Here is a 24,938-nt window from a genome sequence, read left to right as displayed (position 1 = left end):
GAAATGTGGTCTGGCAGTCATGACATAAGCCCGAAGCCAGCAGTCTGAGCACGTTATTGCCAATGCTGATGTTTACCTTGGGATCTTTCCCTCCTCCCCCCCATGCTGGCTAATGAGGAGACCCCCTTAGTGCGAGGATATTTAATGGTAAACGTCGTTTTTGTGTTTCCAGTTTCATAAAATAAAACCCACTGGTGCTCTTTTAAAGGTGGCTGCCAACATTCCCCAGGCTGCTGTATACTCCCTCAGCCATGTGGTTCCTGTTTGTGCTTCTCCAAGTTGCTCACAGTGGGAGGCCAAACTGTCTGAAAGGGCTTCCTGCATGTAGGTTTAATACAGGGATGAGGCGACTGCCAGCTACATATAGCTAACGGTTAAAACAGAGCATCAGCATTCATCCATCATATTTCACAAATCCTGTGAAATGAAAGAGATGCAATTGCTCTTGCATTGCATCATGATACAACTGTGTCTCCTCCTGTCAGTTTCATTCAGTGGGCATACATTCGTCTCAATAAAATTGAGCTGGCGAGTGGCATTTTCTTTAGCTTGTACGTACACATTCTTCTTCCCCAAAGGGTTTGACTTAAGCAAAGCCCAGTGAGCAAGTCATTTTTACACGGCACACGGCTGAAAGTGTCTGTTGAGACTGCCGGTGTAATTTTTTAGGGGGTTATTGCATCAAAATGAATTCCTTTCCCAGAGAACATATTTCCTTGCAAGAGTCTGGGATTTCAGAGCCTCTGGTGATTTACTGTGGGTGTCTCAGTCATGGTCATCCAGGAGAAGTGGGGGTATACGTTTCCCACACTGCCATGTGAAGTGGAGGGGGTTATGGTGTAGAATCAAATTCCCCTATAGGTGCTGAAAGAGGCTTGTAAGACTGGAGCCATTAGTTTACTTAAACAGCTGGAGCAGAGACACAGTTTATCCACTATATATATGTATCCAAACGTGCACACAATTTTTAAAGGCGCTTTCTCATTTATTTGGACCATTTAGACGCCTCCTTGTTTTTCCATAACACGTAGCCTAGCCCTCCATTGTGAGCCCCTGGTAAATAGAATGGGGTAGCACAAGAGAGGAGAGCGCCACAGTCATTAGTTTTATGATGGGGGAGGACGGCGTGAGGTTTGCCCGGCTCGTTCATGAACTTCAGCCAAGAATACGGGCTTTTCAGATCACACAATTTATGTGTTCTGCCTGAATGAAGCCTGTGTGTACACACACAATGGGACACGGCTATAAAACTGTAAACGCATCACCCATCTTGGCTGACCCGGCAGTGCGGAGGTCAGTCTCTTTTCAAAGAACACATTTTTCATCGATCCCGCGAGTTTTATCTGTGCTTCCTACTACTGAATTGTTGGAATGGGTCAAACACTGAACTTGTAACTAATGCATCCATCATATGTTATAATACCTTATAACAGGATGTCAGATGGTGTCTAAAGTCTTGCAGTCCACAGACTTTATTTCACTCCAGTGTAAAGGCAGCTTCAGCGGAGCTTCCTGCACTGTGCCAGCACTCCTCTCTCTCCTGTCCACTTCATTGCTCCACCATGCAGATCAAAGGCCCAGAGAGCAGCACACAGTGTCATCTGATCCACACCGGCTGTGGGCTGTAGCCCGTAACGTGAGGGATCAGCACTCCCAGGGAATTGTCCCTCAGTCTCGCTCAGCGCTTTAGTTATGATCTGGCTCCTGTTTACTAGAATGACTTTGTTTTTTTGACAAAGATATGGGATTTGGATGTCACGAACAAATCTTGGAAGGATTAAATGTAATAGTGTATTCACTTGATATATGGCTCTATAAAACAAGAGAAATGTTCCAGAAATGTTAAAGTTTGATGCGAGGCCATGCCTGCAGCACATAATGAGACCGTCGTGTTTCACGACCTCTAAGCATCCAAATCTGTATTTTTAGCTCATCTCTCTTGGCTCAGTCAGCAGTGTAGTCATCCAAACATTGGCCAGTCTCTTAAAAAAATATGCAGTTGCATGTTTATGCAAGCATAGCAAAATTCTTTCTGAAACCACCATCTTTTCTTGGCTGACTTTAGAAAATACATTGTATGGAAACATGGTTTTGGGACCAATATGTCAAATGAAATCTATTATGATCGCTGTTTTTTCTACTAGTTTGTTTTGGCTTTTCATGTTCCCCCCCATGTAAGGGAAACTAGGCAAAGTCATAAATATATTACAGATAGAGCTAAATCCTTTAAACCGGCACTCAAACGCAGATTACACCAATATTTAAGTAGCATAGAATGTATTCTGCTTTGATCTGACGCCATCGCCAATGGCCACAGACAGTCATGCAAATCTTGTCAATGCAAAGAAACCAACAATAGAAAAGTGAGTTTGAAAACAGACGCTCCCCTTTAGCCCGGTGGAATGTGCAAGCAATGAAATATGGAAAAACTTGTTCGACCCCCATTAGCTGTCTGCACAATGGATTAACAAAGAGTAACAGAGCTGGCTTTGTACATGGCACATGCCTATGCATGCCACTAATACTGTGAGGGCCACCGCATGATTTTCCCTTTACTTTGCATTGACAAAGGCTTGTATTTTGCCGATGCAACCCATGTTGAAGTACATTTTCTGTGCACTCCTAATATTGACAGAAGTATTTCACCTGTGTTTTGATGGATGGCTTCCCTTGGGGGCATTTCCAACATAAAAGCCCCAGCCCCCCCACCTTGTCTGCCTAACCAGGGGCCCTTTCAACACCAACAACACAGTTGTCAGGGTAGGCTGTTGCCTCAGCTGTGTTCAGTCCAGCTGCAGTCTATCAGTGCTGTGTTGGGACACTTGGAAGGGACGGTGGTCAGTCTCCCAGCTGACTTTGCAGATTTTCTGCTTGGTTCCGTCCTAAACAACTGAATCACAGCTTCTGTGTCTTGTTTAACTACCAGAACAGGCCTGTGCTAGCTCACCCACTTTAAACTGTGGAAGAGCAATGATGCCCCAAAATGTCTGCAAACGACCAAAGCACTGTTTGGCTTAAGGCTGTCCTGACCTCATTACATGTTTTCCTCCGGTTGTTCCCCACCATATCATCCACACAATGTTGCTAAATGAGTGTTTGTATGGTATCTAACTTCCAATATAGTTCCTGAACCACACAGGGCATTATGCAATTATAACTTCCATAGAATTTATGCAGAGCGATATTTTGAGTCAAAAAGCTGTTTATTTGCGACCGTTTTTCCTCCGTTCTATATCAGGATGATGATTATATCTTATTTACCCAACCCCTATACTTTCTCTATCTCTAGTCACTGAATAACCTCTTGCTTTTGCCCTGTTGTTTACTGCTCACAAACCTAATCTGTCATCAACTGTCTTGTGTGTTACAGGACTGCAGTGTTTACGAGATGGAAGAGAAGATCCTAGAAGTTGTAAGTATGCTGCATTTTCTCTTCTCCTTGCTTCCTATAATTCAAGCTTAAAACGACATCCCGTAGTTCCTATACAGAGGGTAAGGCTAGGCAAGGCAAGGCAAGTTTATTTCTAAAGCACATTTCGGACACAAGGCCATTCAAGGTGCTTTACAGAAGCAAGAATAAGATAAATCAAGTATAGAGCACACATTAAAAAAAGCGAATGAAGAACATGAATAGAAAAAAAAGAGGTCTGCTTTATCGTTTGGGGTAAAAGTATTTTTTACGTAGAGATTGTGTGACATGCTCTCAGCAGCAGGGTCAGCTCTGTGAGTGAATAGAGCAGAGGGGTCTATGGGATTGCCAACAGAGGAGGCGGCTCTAATACGCCCCGGCCATCAATCAGTGTTTCCTGCTGCTGACACTCTCCAGGCCTCTTGGGCTAATACCGGGCTTCCTCTGGCACTCTGTCTCTCTCCGAAAAAAAGTCTACATTGAAGCCCAATTTCTCCTTGTCCTTACCTTTTTGTTTCATTCAACTTAGCATTTTCCTACGCATGTCTTTCTTCTCGTCTATTGTTCTTAGCGTTCTCTCTCTCCTCCTTTTGCTTATTCTGCTTGCACCGCATTTTATTTGTCTACATTCTCAGTCTTTCTCATTCCCATTTCTGTGTGTCTGCTGTGTCCATAAGGTTAACTCCACGTAATGTGAACACCATATGTTCAAAATAAAATGCATGTGCCGGGTTAGAGTTATCACTGAAAACCAAGAAGGGTGGAGCACTGGGTTCAGTGTTGTGTGTTTGCACTGGTACGTCCACATAATGGCACACTAATGGTCCCTCTCAGCCTAATAAGCCTTGCACTAAACATGAAAATACAAACACAGAAGCCAAGACAACTGACTGATCACGAGTGTCACAAATAGCAGTGTTTCCTGACATGTTCTAACTTGTAAAACACACACTGCCTCAACTGGTTATTAAAGGCACAGCGCATCATCAAAACACTGTTTGTAATGTTTTTTGTATATTATTTATTGATTAATTTTCTTTTCCCCTTTCCTGTGCAGTCTAAGATATTGAACAACATCTGTGATCAGACCGTGAGAACGACCTCTGACCCCGTGCTGAGCCAGTCTGCCTGCTTGGATGAAGTCCAGCTGAACAATATCAAACCAGGAGAGGGTCTGGTAAGGCATGCTGGGAGATTGCATTTATCTTCCTCTTTTTTTCAGCAGTAAACCCAGTGGTGGTGTCTGCCTTATGGGTTTTGCAGGACAGGAATGCATGCAATGTGTGTCAAATTGTGACCTCTCGCATCTCTGTCATACATATCTCTCCCACTGGGAATATTGTATTTCTTACTGAAACCATAAATAAGATTTTGTTTTATTTTTCGTCCCTCAGGGCATGTACATCAAGTCCACCTACGACGGGCTACATGTCATCACAGGAACAACAGAACATGTGAGTATGAGAATATACCGACCACAAGAATACATTCAGCCCCCTCTGCATGCTGGGATTCTTTTAACCATTTGAAATACAGAGAAAGACACTGGTTGTAGTCCAGAGTGAAGCAGTTGGCCATTTGCATTGCTGCCCCATTATATGTCATCATAAATGAAAAATAAATGGAAAGAAAACTTTTATATCGCAGTTTTTTTTTTTTTTACTATAATCTTAAGAACAACCTAACAGATCGCTCTTATCCTCCTCCTCCTCCTCCTCCTCATCTTCCTACTCTACTGATGACACACTGAGTTATCTGAAGGAGTTGAGAATTGCTCATCCCTGAAGGGAATTGTTTGTTCCAGTGAACAGTAAATATCACTATCGGCCTCCACAGAAAGAAGTCCTACCTTTCCCCGCACTGAGACAACTAGTCAGTGACTAATAAAGCAGCATCACGGCCACGGTCGGATCCACACGCCTCCGGTCCTTAATTATGAATCAGGACCTGAATCATCACAGGCGACTACGAGTTAATCCTGTTGGACATCTGTGTGACATGAAAAACAATTCAACTGATATTCATAATTGCAGTCGGTGTTCCCACAATTTGAACTTGGAGGGATTGTTCATCAGATATTTGCTTTTGAATAGAAAATTTCAAAGAAGGGTGCTCTCCAAATCAATGGGATTGGCAGTAAAGTGACTTCAATTTAAAAAGAGCTTTTGTGAATAATTAAGTTGTGTTTTCATAGCAAGTGTCAATGTATTCTAAAAGTGGTTTATCAGGCATTGACCTTTTACATTGTTTTTTTTATTTAGTCACCTGCAGACCTGAGCAGGAAGATCCATGCTGGTGATGAGGTGATCCAGGTTAATCAACAGACTGTGGTAAGCACTTTGTTTTGTCCTTAGATATCTACACATTTGACCAAACATATTGTCAATTTGAGCACACACTATAAATATGAATGGGGTATGTGTGTCATCCTGTTTACCAGGTGGGCTGGCAGCTAAAATACCTCGTTGTCAAGCTGAGGGAAGACCCCAAAGGTGTTGTTCTGCTACTTAAGAAGAGGCCCTCAGGAACAACAGGCTTCACCCCCGCCCCGCTCAAGAACATGCGCTGGAAGCCCCCAGTACAACAGGTACATGCACACACACACACACACACACATGCACGCACGCACGCACGTTCCCACACTTCCTTCCCTCATTATGGCAAAATCCACAAAAGCCTTTTTCAACTTGTCATTGTCAGGCAATTATCAGCTTTTTAGGGAGTTGGTTCCAAAACAGCAAGTTCAGACAGGTGTCACAGAGCCACCCTGAAAGTGCTGGCAGCTGAACTACAGTACAACACTTGAGTTGTTCTCTTCATGCGTAACATCAAACACAATCCCATGATGTCAGTCAGTCTGGGAAATGACGCTGCCAGCATATAGTGTTGGAGACTGCTGAGATTGTATCTGATTTGCCAGAAACAAAGTGCCAGATGTTGGCATCAAAAAGGAGACATAAGACAATGGGGCTTCATGATATTTGGGTTCAGCCTCTTGCTTTCAAAAGGAAACACCCAAAAACCTCTATTGTTTGAAAAAAAGGTCATGGGCAGCTGATAAATAATGTTCTAATATGGTTATGTCACTGTAATCCAATTTGCCGCTCTCCCTCGTGTGAACACATTAGGCTTAACTTGGCTTTCAACCATATCTGTGCACCTGAGTCCCCCTTTAACAGATAGGGAGACAAATAGCTGCATGTAAACTAAGATTACCAAATTTCAGGCTCTGGCATTGTCTTATCATACGGAGCCGGTTTTATAGCCTGAGAAAGGCAAGATGAGACGATATCAGATAAGATGAGTGGGTTCCTCAAAGCAACAAAGAGCCTCTCAACACAAAGGTGGCCAATGTCAACATGTCCACCAGCATCTTGTTTTAACAAGTAGTCGGGGATATCAGGGTTGGCCATCTCGGTTTATCTGTGATAATAAGGCACCACAAGGCAAAACAGATAGAAATCATCCCCTCTGATTCAAGAATGAATGACACTAGCTTTGTAATACTGTATCAATTGTATACATGGGGGCTATTTGGAGAAGAAAAAGGGGGGTGATTCATTAGATTGGATGATGAGTTTGACATTGATATATCACATCTATGTATCATCAGACGTATTATTTTGGTCTGATGAGGATGGCAGTGAATAAGGTAACTTTAAAGTTGTACATTTAGTCAAGGGCACAGTGTCGTTTGAGTGTTGGGAAACATAACTGTGGTAAATGAGTAGAGATTTAAGTGCATGTCTCGTGGCCTATTTTGGACTGCACTTACAATCTTTCCGTACCTCAAAACAAGAAGGTTCATACTCAGGGACACACAGCCACTTAAATGTCTGACCACATGTGGTCAACTCCTCCCCAGCTGCCAGCAACTCATATTTAGTCCTAATTTGGGATAAGAAATGGAAATGACTTCATTTGTTTTCCACTGTATGCTTACATGTCTGAGATACATAATTGAAAAGAACTAACTTAAAACCCACTATCACTGATATATTTAAATTGAATGTATGTGATGCTGATGGTATTGACTAGATTATTCTGCCGCATTTTTTCAGAACAGAACCCAGTCTCCTTGCGGCTCAGCCAACGGATCGACCAAAAAGGAGAAGCCAGCGATCCTGGATTTGTACATTCCCCCTCCTCCTCAGATGCCATACACCCCACGGTGAGCTGTCCCATTTCTTCTGCCAAGTTTAGTGTTCTATGAAGTTCAGTTGTTCTTCTTTTGTTGAGTTCTAAAAGCTTAAGACACTAGAGAAACAACAAACACTCCAAACAAGTTAAACAGCTGCTGCGAGGCCAACTGCCACCCCATAGTTAGCGATCCAGTCACCCCTACCTTTCCTCATCATCATGCTCTGCTTGTCAGCCCACATTGCTCCCACTAGTGCCACCATATTCCTTATTTATGCAATAGCTATTTAATCTCTTCCACCTCCAGAAAAGATGACAGAACATGCTCACAATCACTTAAAACGTCAAAGAATTATAATAGGAAGTTTGAAGTCTTGAGTTACGTCGACACCAAAACATGATCTGCTTTCATGTCATCCTTATCGCGGTACACTGCTTCATTCTGTAAACTGTGGAGTGCAAGCCGTGTGCCAGTGTCGCAATGAATAAATAAGCATTTGTTTCTCTGCGCAGAGAGGGGAGAACAACAGAGTCCTTCTCCAGCATCAGTAAAAGAACAAAGGGCTCCGAGTCACCCAACTCCTATCTGGACCAGGAGAGCAGGAGACGCTGCACCATCGCTGATTACGACAAGCTGAGTTACGGCTGTCCCATCGAGGCCAACGTCATCCAGCCCAGAATGAGGGAGCACAAGTCCTCACGTGGTCAGTGACTTCCCATTCAGGGAACCCATAATCATGCCGTCAATGAATAATAATGAAAAGTATGATATTCAAGCCATTTGTAAATGTTCAAACTCTTTCTTCCAGGGAAGCCCCGACCTCTCTCCATGCCAGCAGACACCTGCTTGGTTGACCCTTATGCTAAGCCCTGGACACAGGGAAGGAAAGGTATGTACGACGCATGATTTCACTTTCACATGAAACCCCTTTAATCCCAAGATTCATGTTCAATACTAGAAGTAAGGGACTTTAATTGCTGTTGGTTAAACCACAGTCTCCTCAGATTGACCGTAAATCTGACTGACGGTTTGAATCTAACTGCCATTAGATTCAGGGGCAGCTCGTGATGTGCTTATCACAGGTGGAGGTAGTGCTAAGTTAGTTTGGTGATGGGGGGAATAGCTTTTTTTCTCACACTTTGGGAGTCTCTCGTCACACCCGGGTACCTGTATTAATGTTGAAAACCCATCAAAAAGTGTACTTTCCATAGCCGGTGACCTTTTAATACTGTCTATAAACTGACTCCTACTTGACTCTCCTCTTTAGGCGAAGACCTCCTGTACAGATACCTGAGCAACGAGAGGATCCCCACCATTGTGGAGGAGGTGCCCTCGGTGTCTCCGCCCTACAGGCCTGCGGGGGAACGCCACCTGGTCAGAGTGGACCACATCAGGGGCAGCCGCTACTACTCCAACTCAGACATCCACAACAGCGCCACCATCCCCTACCAGGAGGACAGCAGAAAGGCCCCCGTCGCCCCCGTCTCCAAGCGCACCACGGCAGAACCCTCACTACTGGTCAGTTGGATCACGCGGCTTAAGCTATTGACTCACTGATGATGCGCTTCCTGTCCGGGGCTTCCTGTTCCTGTCTTGTCTCCTTCCTCAGTGCCTTTTTTTGAATTTTTTAACGTCCAGCTGTCTTTTTGGCAGCTCGGAGCTTTCTCACACTCCTCTCTCCCTCCCCTCCCATTCCTCCAAAGCTCCATATTTCCCCTGGTGTCACTACTACTACCAACTACTACTCCTCAACCAAACTTGCTTTTGTAGTACTCACTACATTGCCTCATCATCCCTTTAACACTGCCTACAACCCTGCTCATCTCTGACTACAAGTCCCATCTCTGCCTCAAGAGGATGCAGTTTGTTCAGGTTTAGGACACTTGGCCTTTGTGTGCTGTCTATGGACTCCTATGTACATATTAAGTTATGTCATGTTTCAGTTGAAATGCTCACTGGTACCATTATTTAATACTTCAAAAAACTTGCTTAATTTCACTTCGGCTGTTTGCTTATTTTGATCTTATTTGCATAACTAAGTTATAGAAAAAAAATGCAACTTAAGTGAAACCAACAGCATATTTTGTTAGTTCAAGTGTGCTTTTACTATATATGTTACTTTCTTTTTCAAATGACACTTTTGTGATCAGTAAGTTACATTACCCTCTGCCAAAGGTTGCCTCTTGTAAGCTATGCATATACTTGAGAAAGATTTTTACAGTCACTTAAGACGACAATGCTGCATTGGTTGGTAAAAGGATGTTTATATCTTGTCACTAGCAACTATTTGTGCTGGTTTTAAAGCTATGCACTCTATTCAGTAAACGTTTATATCCTGTGTTGCAGTTTACTCTGCAATTACCCACCTAAAGGGCCTATACAGACGGTTGACGGTGATAAATGGTCTTTTTAGGCCAGAGTTTGAAACCAATCTTTAAGGACAAACGGGTCAAATGGCCTTCTATTAGAGAGACCACAGATCTCAAGAGACAGAATGACAGTATTATTTAAGAAAATACAGGGAAGAAGTTTCTATTGTTGCTTTTATCTGCCTTTTTGTAAGTTTTGAATAGTGTTTTATTAAAAATTGCAGTTCATTTCAGTGATCTTTTGTATTGTCTTTATTTTGCCATTGGGTGTGGAATTACTGCTTAATGTAAAACTATAACAGGTGTTCTGTGTTCTTCTAGTACCCATGTACATTCTCAAAAAATCAAAACATGTCAGTGACAGGCAGCTTCAGCCATTATCAGATTCCCACTTTTGAGCCAGCCGGCTTTCTAACCTGCTTTGACCTTTTTGAGGTGAACCCTGCTTCTATTTTGTTTTTTTAAGCATGTGGTGAAACATGATAGCTAATGTCAAGTTACCTTTTTTTCTCCAGGTCTTAGATGGTGATGCTTATGTAACTACTTCCCTCTTTGATGAACTTTAAAGTCCAGCTGGGAAACCATATGGTCAATGCAGGTTCTCACTCAGGGGATCTTATTCCTGCACATATGTTGCCCTTTGAAACCTTTAAAATGGGAGGTTATAGGATTACTTTGCCTGACAGCTTTTGCCCCTTTTTTATTGATTTGAATGATTGTTGGGAAGGCCTAGGAAGGATCAGCACCTTTCTTCTTGGAACTGAAGACCTGAGTGCTGCTAAGAACAGCCCACCTTCCCTCACCTCTGTCCCCCTTTGCCTGTGTTTCTTTTACTGGTCAGGATGGGCCTCTCCTCTTATCTATCCTCTACTGCTGCTTCTTCCTCTTCCCTGTGTCTTGCTTTGCCCGTGCTTGCCAAGCTATAGTCGCCTGTGGTCCTGACTAATTTGCACTTTGTGAAAACCTTGTGGTCTGCCTAAATACTACCTGCGCTCTGTTTAACCCACTGCTAAGTTTGCTAACCACCAACATGTTTTGCTTGCACATCACAAACGGTTGCATGGGGACTGATGGGGGCTGAATTATTGGTAGATTCTGCATGTGGAATAAGATTTTTTACACATGATCACAAATCACAGACAGAGCCATGTGAATGCGATGAATGTTTTTATTCTAAATTGTTTTTTTCTCCCTATTCTGGAGAGGAGTTCCATTTAGCCACAACATAATATCAGCAAAAAAAATGCTTGTAATCAAGAGTGAAAGCAACATAGATGTTGCAGTTTCACAGTTAACATTTAAGTCATAACAAAATCGGATGTTGACTATTAGCCAAAAAATAATCTTAAAAGGACTTCTGATAGACAGTAGCTTTGTGGGTACTTAAGTACATTTCAATCTAACTAAGGCCTTAAGAGCAACTACACCAGAGTGGCTGACTCCCATCTCCAACGTACGTTAACGCATGAATTCTTATGTATCACAGGGAACCGATTGGCACTCTAGCAGCGATTTCCTCAACCGGTGAGTGCCTTTTCCTCTCTCACACACACAAACACACACGTATACAAACCGAAGAGAAACAGAAGAGCAGGGTGTGTCTACTTTTCCTACGGGGAGTGACGGTGGAATCTTTTTAAAAACAGTGGGTCAGTGGGTGGCCTGCTTTTATGACGGAGGGGAAAATAAGCCACATACAGCGCAGCAGAGATTCATAGGCAGAGATGGACAAACGGTGACAGGGCAAGACACTGCAGCTGAATTGGGTAAACATTCTAACTTAATAGATGTATCATGAAACTTTGCCAGTTTATTACTAACATTAAAACAAATAATAAAATATCAAAAAACAGACAACGTACGAACAAATCCTTTATAAAGTGCTTAGAATGATAATGGATAGTTGATCCTTAGAAGTTTTTTAGTTCAGCTTATTGAAAAAACAATGTTGAGATAATTGCCATTAAAGATGGGTTTATAGGAGAAATATACAGACGCAAACAGACCAGGTTTGATAAAATAAATACTTTAATGTACGTTGTGGACCTTTTATTAAAATTGTGCCAAATCAATTTGGAGTGTATTATTAAAAGGCTAGATACATTTGTGTTTGTCCTTCCTCCACCATCCAACCCCCCCCCCCCCCCCCAGACACAGGCACATGCTGTAGAATCTTTAGAAATGTCACCGTTATGACAAATCCGGATTCTTCTGCCCGTCCGACTATAAATAGCCCCATCCCACTGCGAAATATGACGTCATCCAAGGATTGCTGTTTCTCTGCCTCCTCATCCCCTTACCCCTCGGATGTAAGGGGCCCGAGGAGGTGTGACTCCCCACATTAACACCGTGATCGATGACTAAACGCCTAGTTCTATTCTAAGAGCTGCACACAAACACATTGCATCCGGTTTGTCGCACGCTCGGTCAACACAAATTACTCGCATTTAGATTATGCAGGAGAGATATGCTGTGGTGAATCCCACAGATGGGCACTGGACTTATTGTTGGTGGCGGTTTAGAAACGTGTGACATCGATGCAGGCAGTGGAATTTGACGGTGACGGTGGACTTAATCAGGTGTCATATTGATTTGGCCTTGTTAATCTATACAACAACTAACTAGTTTTTCCTCATGACAAAGCATCAAATGTGAATGAGATAAATAGTTAGTTCTGTCATGTGTCAAAACCATCAATCAGTCCCTTGGACTGCGGAGGCAAGGGGACCAGGGGTATTTTGAAGTTGCAACACATGCAACCTTTCCTCCTTCCAAAGTAGTCATTTGCAAAGGAGACAAAGACGTGAAGAATTTTGGATGACAGGAGGAGGAGAGCACCAAAAAGTGTAAGCAATCGGAAGGCAGGAAAAATGAGACCATTTTGAATGCTGAAATTGCAGGGTGAGGCCCGCCTGAGGTAGCTTAAATAGAGTATTTTGAGCATTGGGGACTAGTTTCTCATAGACCCTTGCTACCTTGGCTGGTTGCCAACATGTATTATCAGAACCACTGGCACACCAATGGAATGCCAACAGTCTCCGTGGGATCAGTGTTGTTCAGGCCATATCAAAGTTAGCTGGATTGGAACACAGATAAAGATAATGAGAGGTTACCAATGAGCTGGGAGGCAATAAATATATGTTGGGCATTTTTAGGAGACACTTGTCTGATCTCAAGTATGATGGTTGGAAAAAGGTTCCTAGTGTACAAGGCAACTTTACTGTTGAGTACTTTGGCTTTAGTGGTCTTTTTCAAACCCTTGTCTCTTCTTTGTCCTTACAGATATAACCAACCACAACTTCGATCCTGGTCCTTCTCTCAAGCAGTAAGTATACTATGTTGGGTACAGTATGTGTCTGCATTGGCAAACAACTGCATGAGTGATTGAGTTAGTCAACTGTGCAATGTGAGGAATGCTACTGGCTCCAGCCTTAGCAGGACAAGGTGAGACTCATTAACAGGCCCATTACATTTCACACCGAGATAAGACAACATGGGCTACACACGTTCTCTCTGTCAAAGGCAAACCTCCAGAGCCGGATGCAGCAATGCAACGTGCAAATCATGTCCACGGATTAGGCCTCCGTCAGTCTGAATCCACACCAATCGTCAGAATTGTTACATGCATTATTCTTGTCTTTTTGTAATAACTTTGTTGATTCCGTACCTTCATATCTTGCAGTATCATCAGGTCAACATTTTTTGTCAGCTCACTATTACAGTTTATGACCAAACATATACAGAAATAACTGCAATCCCCTTAGGCCATGCATTATATTGTGTTTAGTGCTAATAAGTAAATACTGGCACGCAAACAGTGAACTAAGATTAACATGGTAAACATTAAACATTCCAAACGTCAGCGTTTTGGCATTGACACTGGGAGCATGTCAGCATGCTGGCATTTAGCTGAAAGCACTGCCGCAGCCGCACAGAGTTGCTAGCATGGCTGTTGACTTTTTGTCTTGTATGTGCTACAATGGGAAATTCGTCCAGCAACCATTGGCTGGCAGGTGTGGAAATAAAATTGACCACATGGGTAAATAAGAATCTGTTCTTAATTAAACCTGGCTGGTTAAATAGAGGTCAAATAAAATCAAATGATCTAAGGATCGCTTTGCTATCTTTGCACACAGAGGCCATACACCACAGAGCAATGAGTTACTGTTAATCACTTAGTGGAATGTAGTGTACCACTCATTCACACACCTAAACAGGGGTCAGATGGATTACGCCAACGGTCAGTAGTGGCATGTGAACAAAGCACATACAAATTTAAGGTCCAAAGATGACTTGTTAATGTGCCAATCAAGAAAACTCTGAAGCCTGCTCTCAGTATCTCTATAGGGTAAAAGGAGGAATACGGAGAACATTTTGTATATTTTGCTTTTTTTTTTTTTAAAGGTCCCTGGCTGCATAATGCATCGTTCGTGTATGCACATACGTATGCTGCTGCATAGAAGAAAGCTCATTTCAAAGCAAATCCCAATTGGATACTGCATTTAGAGGTCTAATGACTCAGTGTGCTCATGTAGCCTAACAAGATCTAAACTGAGGTGGTGACCAGTGCCAGCAGGGCAACCGGGCAGTTACTACCAACAACAAGCCAGGGGCATGCAGTGCCATCGAACCGAGCAAGCTAGAATCTGATATCATTTCCAGCCCGTCGCCCTTCCCCCCTTTACACTGTGTGAGATTCCCCTGCTGCATAATAGCCACTCTGTTTGCCCCCCCACCACCTAAGCATTGAACTAAGTGCCGTGACAATTCTCAGCATGGATCGTGATGGGAGATTGAGCGCTACAATAGTGTGACAAATCTGCATTCCCGTGAATCCTACAGTGCCTTTGACATGAGTCGCAGGCGGGATTACCTCACTTCCACCTAACTCATAGCTACAGCGAAATGCCCCTTTAAATGACCCCCAAAGTGGCATGCAGAGAGGAGGATGGTGCAAATTGTGTCAGAATATCTTATTTAATCCAACACATTTAATTGAAATGTTAAAAGGGGGAGCTTTTGGGGGGCAGTTTGGTGTGAGGGGGTCACACAAGGAAGTTACTTGATATGGATGTGAAGGATAGGGTGACAAGTGGGGGGCGGGGTGGGCAGGCAAAAGAGGAAGCCACAGTGTGAGAATGTGAGAGATATAAAGGGGATGAGGGCCTCGTAATAGTCGCTTCATTCCTCTCGCTGCAAGTACAATAGCGAGTGGAAAGAGAGAGAGAGAGAGAAGAGGCCCCTCTTGTCTGTTTGAGCAGAAATGAATCGGAAAGACTATAATAACGCAGCACCCAGGAATGTGTCTGCTGGTTTACCGCCATTGCAGCGCAGGCCAACGTAGGCCGGAGCATCCAAGCTTCTGCACAGATAGGCCTACAGCTCTAGTTGTGATGTTATGGCTGCAGACCAGACCCAGCTCCCGGGCTCGCCACTGGAGAATAAAGTGAAGGTTGTTGATAGCCAGGCCACGGCCTCCCCGAACCGCAAGACAGTGGACTCTGTAACATGAAACACTTATTTTTCTCTTTGTTTATGGAGATACAGAACAATACAGTGCATTTTGTGAACTTGTGGCAAAGGAAGAAAAGGAAGAAAAAAAGTGGCTTGAGTTGTAGCACTCATCTACCTGGGTCCTAAGTACCTCAAGTCATTCAGCAGGTGCATTATGAGTTAATCAGTGAATGTCACATTCAGGTGTTTGAAGTGGTGGTTTTGGCTGGTGGTTACAGATGTTTTTTTAGCAATCTAGTCTTTAGAACAGTATTCTTTAAAAAATTGTATCAGACCCTGTGTTATTCACTCAAACGTAAAGACACCACTTGAATGGGTAAAATAGTTAAAACCCTGAATTATTTGCCACCACATCTGTTTTGCCTGTGTCCTCTTTGTTTATAGCTTTAGGACTCACCCAAGTGTGGTATTTCAGTGACACCTAGTGGACATGAGTGGGAACTGCGAGGAATTCAAGAGACACAGGAGGAGTAAAGATTAATTTACCCCTAGAGTAACAGAACAGTGATGCAGAAAATAGCTTAAAAGTCGTTACTACCACAAAGTAAACAATTTCCCTTCAGGGTTGAGTTTCGGTGTCACATACTCTGTGTGGAGAAAGATGGTGACACACCCAAACAGAACTTGAACTCACCTGAAACCAGACGACACTATGCGCTGAATAGTTTTCTTCTTTGTCTTTTTCCAACATGCTCCCCACGGTTTGGTCAGACTTTGAGCAGAGCTTTCGGGAAAAGTTGCTTTCGTTGAGGTTATGGTGGCAGGTACAGTTACATTGTAGGCTATCTCTCGAAGGGGGGGGGGGGTATGGAAGTGTTTGGCTAACTAGAGAGAAAGACAGAAACAAAAAACAGACTGCGTGACTCTCAGGGCTAATTACCGGGCCAGACTGCATGACATGTTTCAGGTAGGTAGGCCTATATTTAGCTTTAATAAACTGTAGCAAAATTGTATTTGAATGTAGCAGTTGTTTAAGTCGCAGTTTGGTTGTTTAAATGTAAGAAATTCGGTCGTTCTAGAAAGTGTTTAGAGCTAGGCCACTTTTAAAATGAACACACTTACAATGCACCGCGAATTTCGTCATGTGCTAACCGTTAGCCCATATTTTAAAAACACACGTTTTTACGCCTAGGCCTAGCCTATTTCAGGAAATGTTTCAGCATTTGTAAAAAAAAAAAAAAAAAAAAAAGTAGGCCTATATTTACTTTTTGTATTGGTTCCTCTTAGTAGACATATTTCACATTTGTATTTGTTGCAGTAACCATAGTGTTGCCCCAAATTCAGATTCTCAACCAAAAATTTGATTCTTTGCTACTTACCTACTCCACCTGAAGAGGGGTGTCATTGTCTATGAAATACATTTAATAAAATCAGACCTACCTATAAAACAGGTGCAGACTTAGTCCTAGTGTGTGTGGTTGGTAGCTGCCAACTGATCTGACTGAAGCTAGAAAGGGAAGGAAGTGTATGGATTGACCTCTTGCTACTGCAGTCAAAGATAACATGTACCTGGGTCTATTCAATATGAATCCTTCTAGTAATCAAATTACCCTAAGGCTAACATTTCATTGACATTTCACATTGACAAAAAATATTCTCACAGGAAATTGCTTACTAAACACCCTCAGATAAGGCATGTGCTGTGGTTACTGTGGTGATACTCATCATCTTAACAAACGCAAAGTAGATGTGATGCATGTCTGTTGTGCAAGACACACACACACACACACACACACACACACTGATACACAGGGATTTCGTTTGGATGTCATTGTGTGAGCTTTCAGAGTAACAGAGGGTAGCTTCACTTAGCTGAGGTGTTTGAATTTGCAGTGAGTTAAGTTTTAAAAGCACAAGGTAAGAGTCTTCCTCTCTTCTGTTGGGGACATTTTATTTGGAGATTGGGGTTGTGGTGAGTGTTGAGCGCCTGAATACAAACAACTGCAGCAGGACCCTGTGCTGTCTGTGTGACCACACAGCCACCTGCTCTTTCACATTTGCTGACTGCAATGCCGTTTTTTTAATGTTGTTTTTCTGTGTTGTAGCACTCAATCTGACGAGATACACTGTTGCATGCTTGATGTTCCAAGATCTGAAAGTGCTGATGATTGGCTGTGTGGAGCTACTTTGGCACAGGAGATGGGGCATTTGTTATCTGAAGGCAGTTACTATGATCTCAGCTTATTCAGTTTTATTTTTTATTTATTGATATTTTATATATTCTTTATGCCAAGGAGCTGAAAAAAATATATATATTTACACAATGTGTAATGTATCTTGTTAAAAGCAAAAAACGGATTTCATAAAATTGATATTGAAAAAAGTATTGTTGAGGAACTGATACTGATATTGCAACAAAATAAAATTGGACGAAACCCGGCCCTATTCATGTGTGATTGATATTGCTAATTTCTGTCAAATCATACTCCAGATTTGCACTGTAATTGTATCACTGAAGGCTTTTTCAATAGAGGCAAAAGGTTAAACGTTTGGTATATCGTATTGTGTGTCTATGATTCTCTCGGGCACTCTGTTTCGTTTGTCACTCTAAGAATAAGGAACTTAAAATGTGCAGAGGAAGTTGGTCAATAATGGCCACTTGGATTTCTCAATCTCTTTCATGCCGCTGTTCATGTAGCTTGACGAGTTGCAAAATGTGCGCTGCTTTCCCCTGTACTTTATCCTGCTAAAGAGCTGTTTTTGTCTACGGTTGTTCTTCTTACAAGACTTCTGTTTCCATTGAAGAGAAATTGAGCTTTTTGTACCTAGCTTTCAATTCACTTTTTTCACTCCTCCCCAAAAAAGAGGGAAAAAAACATCAAATTGAGAAACCTAGTCTACTTTTTCTTCCCATGATGTCACTTCCTCTTGTCACACTGGAGGCACAAAGAAAAAGAAGCAGCTATTCATTCCATTTATCCGTGGCGTACTATTATTGTCAACATACACATCTGTGCCTAAAGTGCATCTTTTGGCTTTTCTCAACAGGCTGCCTTCCCCATATCTGTGCCTCCTTCTATGGCTGCCGATGACTACAACCCTGTAAGTTCCGTCTTCCTTTTTTAATGTGTGTGTCTGTGTGTGGGACATTTACTCTAATTGCCTTGTTTAAAGAAAAACCTTTCTCCCTTCTGTTTCGAACGGTGGAACCACTTCTGCTTTCCACTATTTTATGATGACAACATTCAATATGTATATTGGCGGTTGGCTGTTTGCTTTCTCTTATTATGTTATTTCTATCCACGAGGCAGCAAAGAGAGTTAAGAGCCAAAGAGCGTGTGTGTGTGTGTGTGTGTGTGTGTGTGTGTGTGTGTGTGTGTGTGTGTGTGTGTGTGTGTGTGTGTGTGTGTGTGTGTGTGTGTGTGTGTGTGTGTGTGTGTGTGTGTGTGTGTGTGTGTGTGTGTGTGTGTGTGTGTGTGTGTGTGTGTGTGTGTGTGTGTGTGTGTGTATGTATAGGGGGGGGGGGGTATAGAGCAGTGGGGTAAAGCTGCATGTGACACTCGGCTTTAGAAACAGGAAGTTCTACATAGCCTCTCCTTCTCTCTCTCTCAGCTTTGGGCTCTGAGACTGTTATCTGCCTCTTGACTCCCTGACCTGACATTTCTTCTGTTCTTCCCTCCCTTGAAGGTCTCCCTCCGACACAAATCCAAGAAGAAGATCAGAGGGGGTAAGTTGTCACCCGTGTGCGTGTGTGTGTGTGTGGGTGCGCGCCCTTAATTGTATTTTGCACCCTCAGTGGGCGTGTGTGAAGTGGCAGGGCAATTGGTGTGTGCAGCCATCACTTGCTCGGTTGCTTTCACTTCACTTCAGTTCTGCTTTGTTCTAACTCTCTGTGGCAGCGTCTGGCACGCTTCTGAGAATTAACTTGAGTTCCATCTTCTTCTTTTTTGTTATTACTTGCTGATTCTTTCCTGGAACAGGTAGGCTGAATGTCGAGCAACACTTTTCAATTTGCTTCTGTCGTGGCTGCTGTGTAGGTTTGTGTCTGTTATTTTTAGAATTAATTTGGGTGTATTGATCCGACGCAGTGGCCTGTTTTTTGCTCCAATGGAAATGTTTTGGCTGCTGGCGTCGACTCTGCTACCCTTTTGCTTCCTCTAATGCCTCACTCGTGCTTTTAACTGTGCTGGCCTGAGGACGCAGGGGGAGGGAGCAGGCCACAGCGGAGTTCATATGTTGCATGCGTTTGTTTGCGTACAGGCAATGGTACAATGAGTAGAAGACGCATCTCAGTCAAAGAGCTGGGCAAGCCGGACCATCAGGGCTGGCTCTACAGGAAGAAAGAGAGCACAGGCTTCCTGGGGATGATCAAATGGAAGAAGTACTGGTTTGTGCTGAAGAGGACGTCTCTGTACTGGTACAACAATCAGCTGGTGAGTGGAAGAAAAAATCCCTTTTCATCATGAGACATGTTAATGATGTACGCATGTTTAATTGCTGGTCTTACACTGCTGACACGATTAATCACTGTTCCCAAAAAACAAGTCCCGTCTGTTAGCGGAGCTCCACAAACACACAGTGTGCCACAGAATAGCCTAGAAGCAAAATCCCTTTTTAAGTAACACGGCTCTCAAAACTCTCGGGCTTCCCCAGCTCATCAGCCTTTACCCTGAAGCAAATTCTTTCCACTAGAAAGATGAATTTTAACTGATAGCGACTAATTTTTTTTTAGCAAACACATACATACACTGTTTGTAGGGGAACATCTTCCGCAGATTTGGTGCTCTAGTGATATAACAAATAAACTACAGTGCCCTTATTTTTATTGGTTTATAATACATTTTTAGGAAAACAGTGGACAACAGCTGCATCAGACCATTTAGTGGGATTGGGTTGTCATTGAATTTCATTGACAGTATGAGAAATGTAGAATAACACTAGACTAACTCTTTTCTCAGTCTGCATTGGTTATTATTACACTGTTGTTTTTGCTGTTTGATTCACTTTTCAATTCAAGCATTTTGAGAAAGGTGGTATTTCCATTGAAGGCAATAGGAAATTAATGAAAGAAAAGGTTTGTTGGAAGCATACCAAAAACAGTTTCCTCCATTAATACATTTTAACTGAAAATCTGTCCACAGCTTGTCATTTTCAATTTTAACTGCATCCAAATAAATTTGATTTGATTTGATTTGGTCATTTTTGCAAACTATATCAAAACTGTACATAAACCACAGAGTTTTCAGGTTAATCTCTGTGAATACATGTAACACTTGAGTCACAGATGCGGTGCGAGATGCTGGCACCGGTGGCGTCAGATGAGTCATAATGGTTTCTACCACAGCTGTCTGGCTGTCAGCCTGCCCAGCAGTGTCACTGTGTTTCCTGAATGTGACAGTGTCACTAATGGCCCGATAAAGGCACTGTAACTGACGTGCTTGATTTACTGGCATGACTTACATCTGAATCTGTATGTCACCATCACATGGCAGGAGGAAATACAAGAAGTAGACTAATGCAATGCAGGGGCAGGTGTCAACGTCAGGAAATGGTTTCAAGTCGTGAGTTTGTTTTAACACGGTGTGGTTAAATGTGTGTGTGTGTTGCAGGCAGAGAAGGCCGAAGGCTACATTGACCTCACTAACTTCATGATCGACAGAGCCATAGAGTGCAAGAAGAAACAGTAAGCTCATAGTTCAACTCAGTTTTCAGTTTGTGGTTGATCTCAATCAGATTGTGAGAAGCTTATAATAATAAAAAAGGAACTACATCTGTATCAGTGATCCCACACTGTGCTTAGAGTATGGTGGTGAAACTATCTGAAAATGTCCAATGATCTCATACATTTTAATAGAAACTTCTCTTTTCCCTCTGCTGCTCTTCTTGTGCTGACCATGCCTTAACTGCCCTGCTTTTCCTTTTTTTACTGATGCAGTGCGTTCAAAGCTTGCCACCCACAAGTCATGATGTTTTATTTTGCTGCTGAGAGCCACGAGGAGATGAACTTGTAAGTCACATAAAAGGACAATACATTTCTCTAAGGGCATTTTTCTTAACACGTGTCGTCTTTTTTTGTTCAAATGTAATCAAGTTGGATTTTCTTTTCGTTTTTCTCCTTCAGATGGTTGAATAAGCTTGGGCTAGCCTCCATTCAGTATGAGCCAGCAGATCAAAACACTACGGCTGGTGAGCAACCATGAACAATAACAATAATAATTTTTCAATAATTGTAATAATATCCTCTGGATTCTAGCTGTGTGTTCACTGTAATGAAATCTGACTTTGTGTCCGTGTCCCATGCAGAGTGTTATAGTGAAGCCAGTGATCATGAAGAAGGTGAAAGCACAGAGATTCCCCCTCCACCATACTCTGAACAAACCTTGCGGGACTCGGTTGATGCATCCGGTCCACCTGGTAGCACAAATCAGGTCAGTCATGTTTTTAGATACAGTCAATACTGCACCATCAGTCACCACTATAAAGTAGGCTGCCATTCACTCAGTATTGTAATAACTGACTATGGGGCTGTGTGTATGCCGAGCGTATTCGAAACACTGTCGTCTAAAAGTAGAAGTTTTTAAATACGTAAAAGAAATAACATCCTCGGTTTAAGCGAGTGTAAACATAGCCCATATTTTTTATAGAGTCTATTACCTGGGGCCTGGGGGTGCTGGTAAATACACAGGATTTACTTCTTTTCAAATGTGAAACCTTTTTCATTTATGGAAGATTCTTACATCCGACGTGGTGTTATTTTGTCTTTCAGGGAACCCTTCCTCCCCCTTACTCGTCGGCCGCCCCCAGCGAAGCCAACGGTTCCCTGTCTTCCCCCGTTAGCACGATGACATCAGAGAGCTCCACCTCCTCGCTCGCCAAGAACCGCCAGTCCTGGTTGGACCTGGTCTCACAGGCGTCTCCTCCCGTTGGGGAAACCACAGTGGTGTGCTCCGTTCAAGTACACTCACACCGGCCTCCGCAAGAGGAGACAGACGATGAGGAGGAACCAGAGGTGTTAGAGGGCACGACTCAACAGGACCCCCCAGAAACGGGCTCCAATGAGGAAAGCCCGGCCACAGAGACGGGGTCGCAGACGGACATTTCAGGTGCTCAAAGTGAAGGTGAGACTTTATTTTACTGCTTTCTAAAGGTTTAGTCTGGAGAATGATTGTTGTCAAAAATAGCTTTTTGTCAAAATCTCAGTATTCCCGCAAAATCAACTAACTGTCCATACTGTGTGTGCGCTGACAAAATAATCTAGTGTAAATAGACAGCCTAGGCTCTGTAAATGGGCATGTTGTTGGTGGAACCCCTTTATTTAAATACCAGTTTACAGAGATTTTAAGAAAGTGCTTTTGAAAACAAGCATTCATGACTCCATCTTTAACTGGTTATGGGTTTGGGACTTAAACTCAACTGACCGATTTCTCTTTACATTTGAATTTGTTAAAGCTATTTGAAGAATAGGCAAATGTATTTTAGATTTCTGCTGTATCATTTCCACTTGTAAGAAAGCGTGGGACATGTTTTTTTCTTTTTCAGACTTTGTTATATATTTTGCATCGCTTCCTTTTCGGTTACAATAAACCTGTACCAATACCTTTAGCTGTGTATGTGACTTGGGGACCTTCCATCCGTTATGACCATGAATTAGTCAATGTAATCTTTGCGATGCGTGTGGGGATGATGCAGTGTGACCTTATCTTGTTGCAGCGGTCCTTGGGAACAGCTCAGATGAGATGGAGAAGCTGTATATTCATCTAAAAGAGGCCAGCCTCTCACCAATAGGGGTTCGCAAACCTTCCACGAAAAGGGAATTCAGGGCCTCTTTCATAAAACGCTGTAAAAACCAGACCGTCAATGATAGACTGCACCTTGTCAGGACTCTCAACAGCACATTAAAGGTACATTTCCTGCTTTTTCACTTGTTCCCTTTTGATTTTATGTTACACCATTACAGTGCAGCTGGCAAGTGAACAACACCAATAGAATGTAGATTTTTTTTATAATGTGGAGAACTTTGCTATTACTTAATTTTTCACCGATTGTCTTTGCTCTCTTCTTTTTTGGCCCAGTCAAAAGAGGCAGACCTACAGGCAATAGAGCAGGTGCTGTCGGACACGGAGCTTACCTCAAACAAGTTCAGAGAGTGGAAGGAGGCCAATGTGCCCTTGGTGCAGGAGATCTGTGTGAAACAGGAGCAGCAGGGGGCAGCAGAGGCCACACAAGCTGCAGAACCAGTCAGTGCTGCTCCAATGGTCGAGACCAGTTTATAAACACTCCTCATAACTGTTTCCTACGGTGTCTGGACTCACTGGAACTTGAACTCACATACTTGGACACACCCACGTACACACTGCTGTTTTCAATTGAGACTACTGTTCCATATCAGCGGCCTTTAAGTGCTATTCAACAAGTAACAGGATCAATGAAGAAGTGTTCTAGTGTTTCAATGACGATGGAGCACACATTATATGATTAGCATGTCACATTTAACTGTGAAAAGTGTCTTAGTATTACTTTTACTGTTGTAAGATATTTTACAAATGATTGTTTTTATGTTGTAAATAATTCTGTGAACCCATGCATTAATTGTTTGAACATTTGGAATGATGGAGATCATTGAAATAATGGATCCATTGTTGAATGGAAACATGTGTTTTTACAGTACATTTTATCTACTATGGTTTCATCAGTAGTGTACAAACTTTTAACAGTTTTTAGTCAATTATTGGTGCCATGCACCAATTCTGCCTGTTACACTTGTGTTTTACATGAACTACTTTGAATGATTGATGTGTCTTGTTTGCCTGCACACATTATATCTTCATGCTTATCATGAAGACATTCCAGACTGAACACCAGGGCCTGATTAAATGTTGTTGTAAAATATTTTAAGAGTCAGTGTGAAATCCTTGTTACTACAATGTATTTTAAAGCCAGGTATAAGAAATAATTTAATTTTCAGTTGAAAAGGCGTTATTATTTATCTCACTCAAGCAAAACAATGCATTTTTTAAATGGAAAAAGTCCAACCCCAAGTCAAACATGCATGAGGTTTTCTTATTGTTTTATTACCAAAAACTTAAACGTTTTTTTTTTATTGCAAATGTGATTAAGTCACTTTGTCACTTATCAATTTAATTGATGAATCAGATATATTGTACTAAGGCAGGATTTAACTATTAATTGCATTCAAACATACGATGCATGGTCATTTAATTCCTTAAGGCAGACCACAGGGGCCCATCCAGACAAGCCCTGCAGATCCAAACCTCTTGCACAAGGTAAAGATAAACTGATGATTATGAGTCAATTCAGATATAGACAGCATACATCATCTGACTATACACAAACAAATGCTGTCCAAACAGATGTAGGGGACTCGGGCCATGCAGTGGCCTCACATACGGTGAAAACTACTGGTAGGGGCTCAACCAAGCTCCAGGCACGAAGTTACTTTTTATTTTTGGAAAATTTTTTGTCTACTGTGCATGTTAAATATTAACTAATTGTAAATAGTTGTACATGGACGTTTGATGTTAATTATACATAATTCTGGTAAGTG

General features: G+C 42.4%; 1 protein-coding gene across 1 annotated transcript in view; it reads left to right on the top strand.

The window, feature by feature from the left end:
• The window catches only part of LOC307261484 (connector enhancer of kinase suppressor of ras 3-like), a 50,392-nt gene extending 25,533 nt beyond the window's left edge, over positions 1–24,859 (top strand). The window contains exons 5-25 of the mRNA XM_080042040.1: positions 3,371–3,412; positions 4,467–4,586; positions 4,804–4,863; positions 5,671–5,739; positions 5,850–5,996; positions 7,471–7,580; positions 8,063–8,253; positions 8,359–8,439; positions 8,818–9,068; positions 11,406–11,443; positions 13,202–13,244; positions 18,422–18,475; positions 19,061–19,100; positions 19,634–19,806; positions 20,983–21,056; positions 21,309–21,380; positions 21,495–21,559; positions 21,677–21,801; positions 22,140–22,491; positions 23,084–23,274; positions 23,446–24,859. Of these exons, the coding sequence (XP_079898166.1) occupies positions 3,371–3,412; positions 4,467–4,586; positions 4,804–4,863; positions 5,671–5,739; positions 5,850–5,996; positions 7,471–7,580; positions 8,063–8,253; positions 8,359–8,439; positions 8,818–9,068; positions 11,406–11,443; positions 13,202–13,244; positions 18,422–18,475; positions 19,061–19,100; positions 19,634–19,806; positions 20,983–21,056; positions 21,309–21,380; positions 21,495–21,559; positions 21,677–21,801; positions 22,140–22,491; positions 23,084–23,274; positions 23,446–23,646 (2,499 nt within the window). The 3' untranslated portion in view covers positions 23,647–24,859. The remainder of the gene's footprint in view (positions 1–3,370; positions 3,413–4,466; positions 4,587–4,803; positions 4,864–5,670; positions 5,740–5,849; positions 5,997–7,470; positions 7,581–8,062; positions 8,254–8,358; positions 8,440–8,817; positions 9,069–11,405; positions 11,444–13,201; positions 13,245–18,421; positions 18,476–19,060; positions 19,101–19,633; positions 19,807–20,982; positions 21,057–21,308; positions 21,381–21,494; positions 21,560–21,676; positions 21,802–22,139; positions 22,492–23,083; positions 23,275–23,445) is intronic.
• The last annotated feature ends 79 nt before the right edge of the window (positions 24,860–24,938 follow it).

This window comes from Ammodytes marinus, assembly GCF_949987685.1.
Source record: "Ammodytes marinus genome assembly, chromosome: 15".
Lineage (NCBI taxonomy): Eukaryota > Metazoa > Chordata > Actinopteri > Uranoscopiformes > Ammodytidae > Ammodytes > Ammodytes marinus.
Note: the sequence above shows the minus strand (reverse complement) of the source record. Positions and strands in the feature narration are given on the sequence as shown.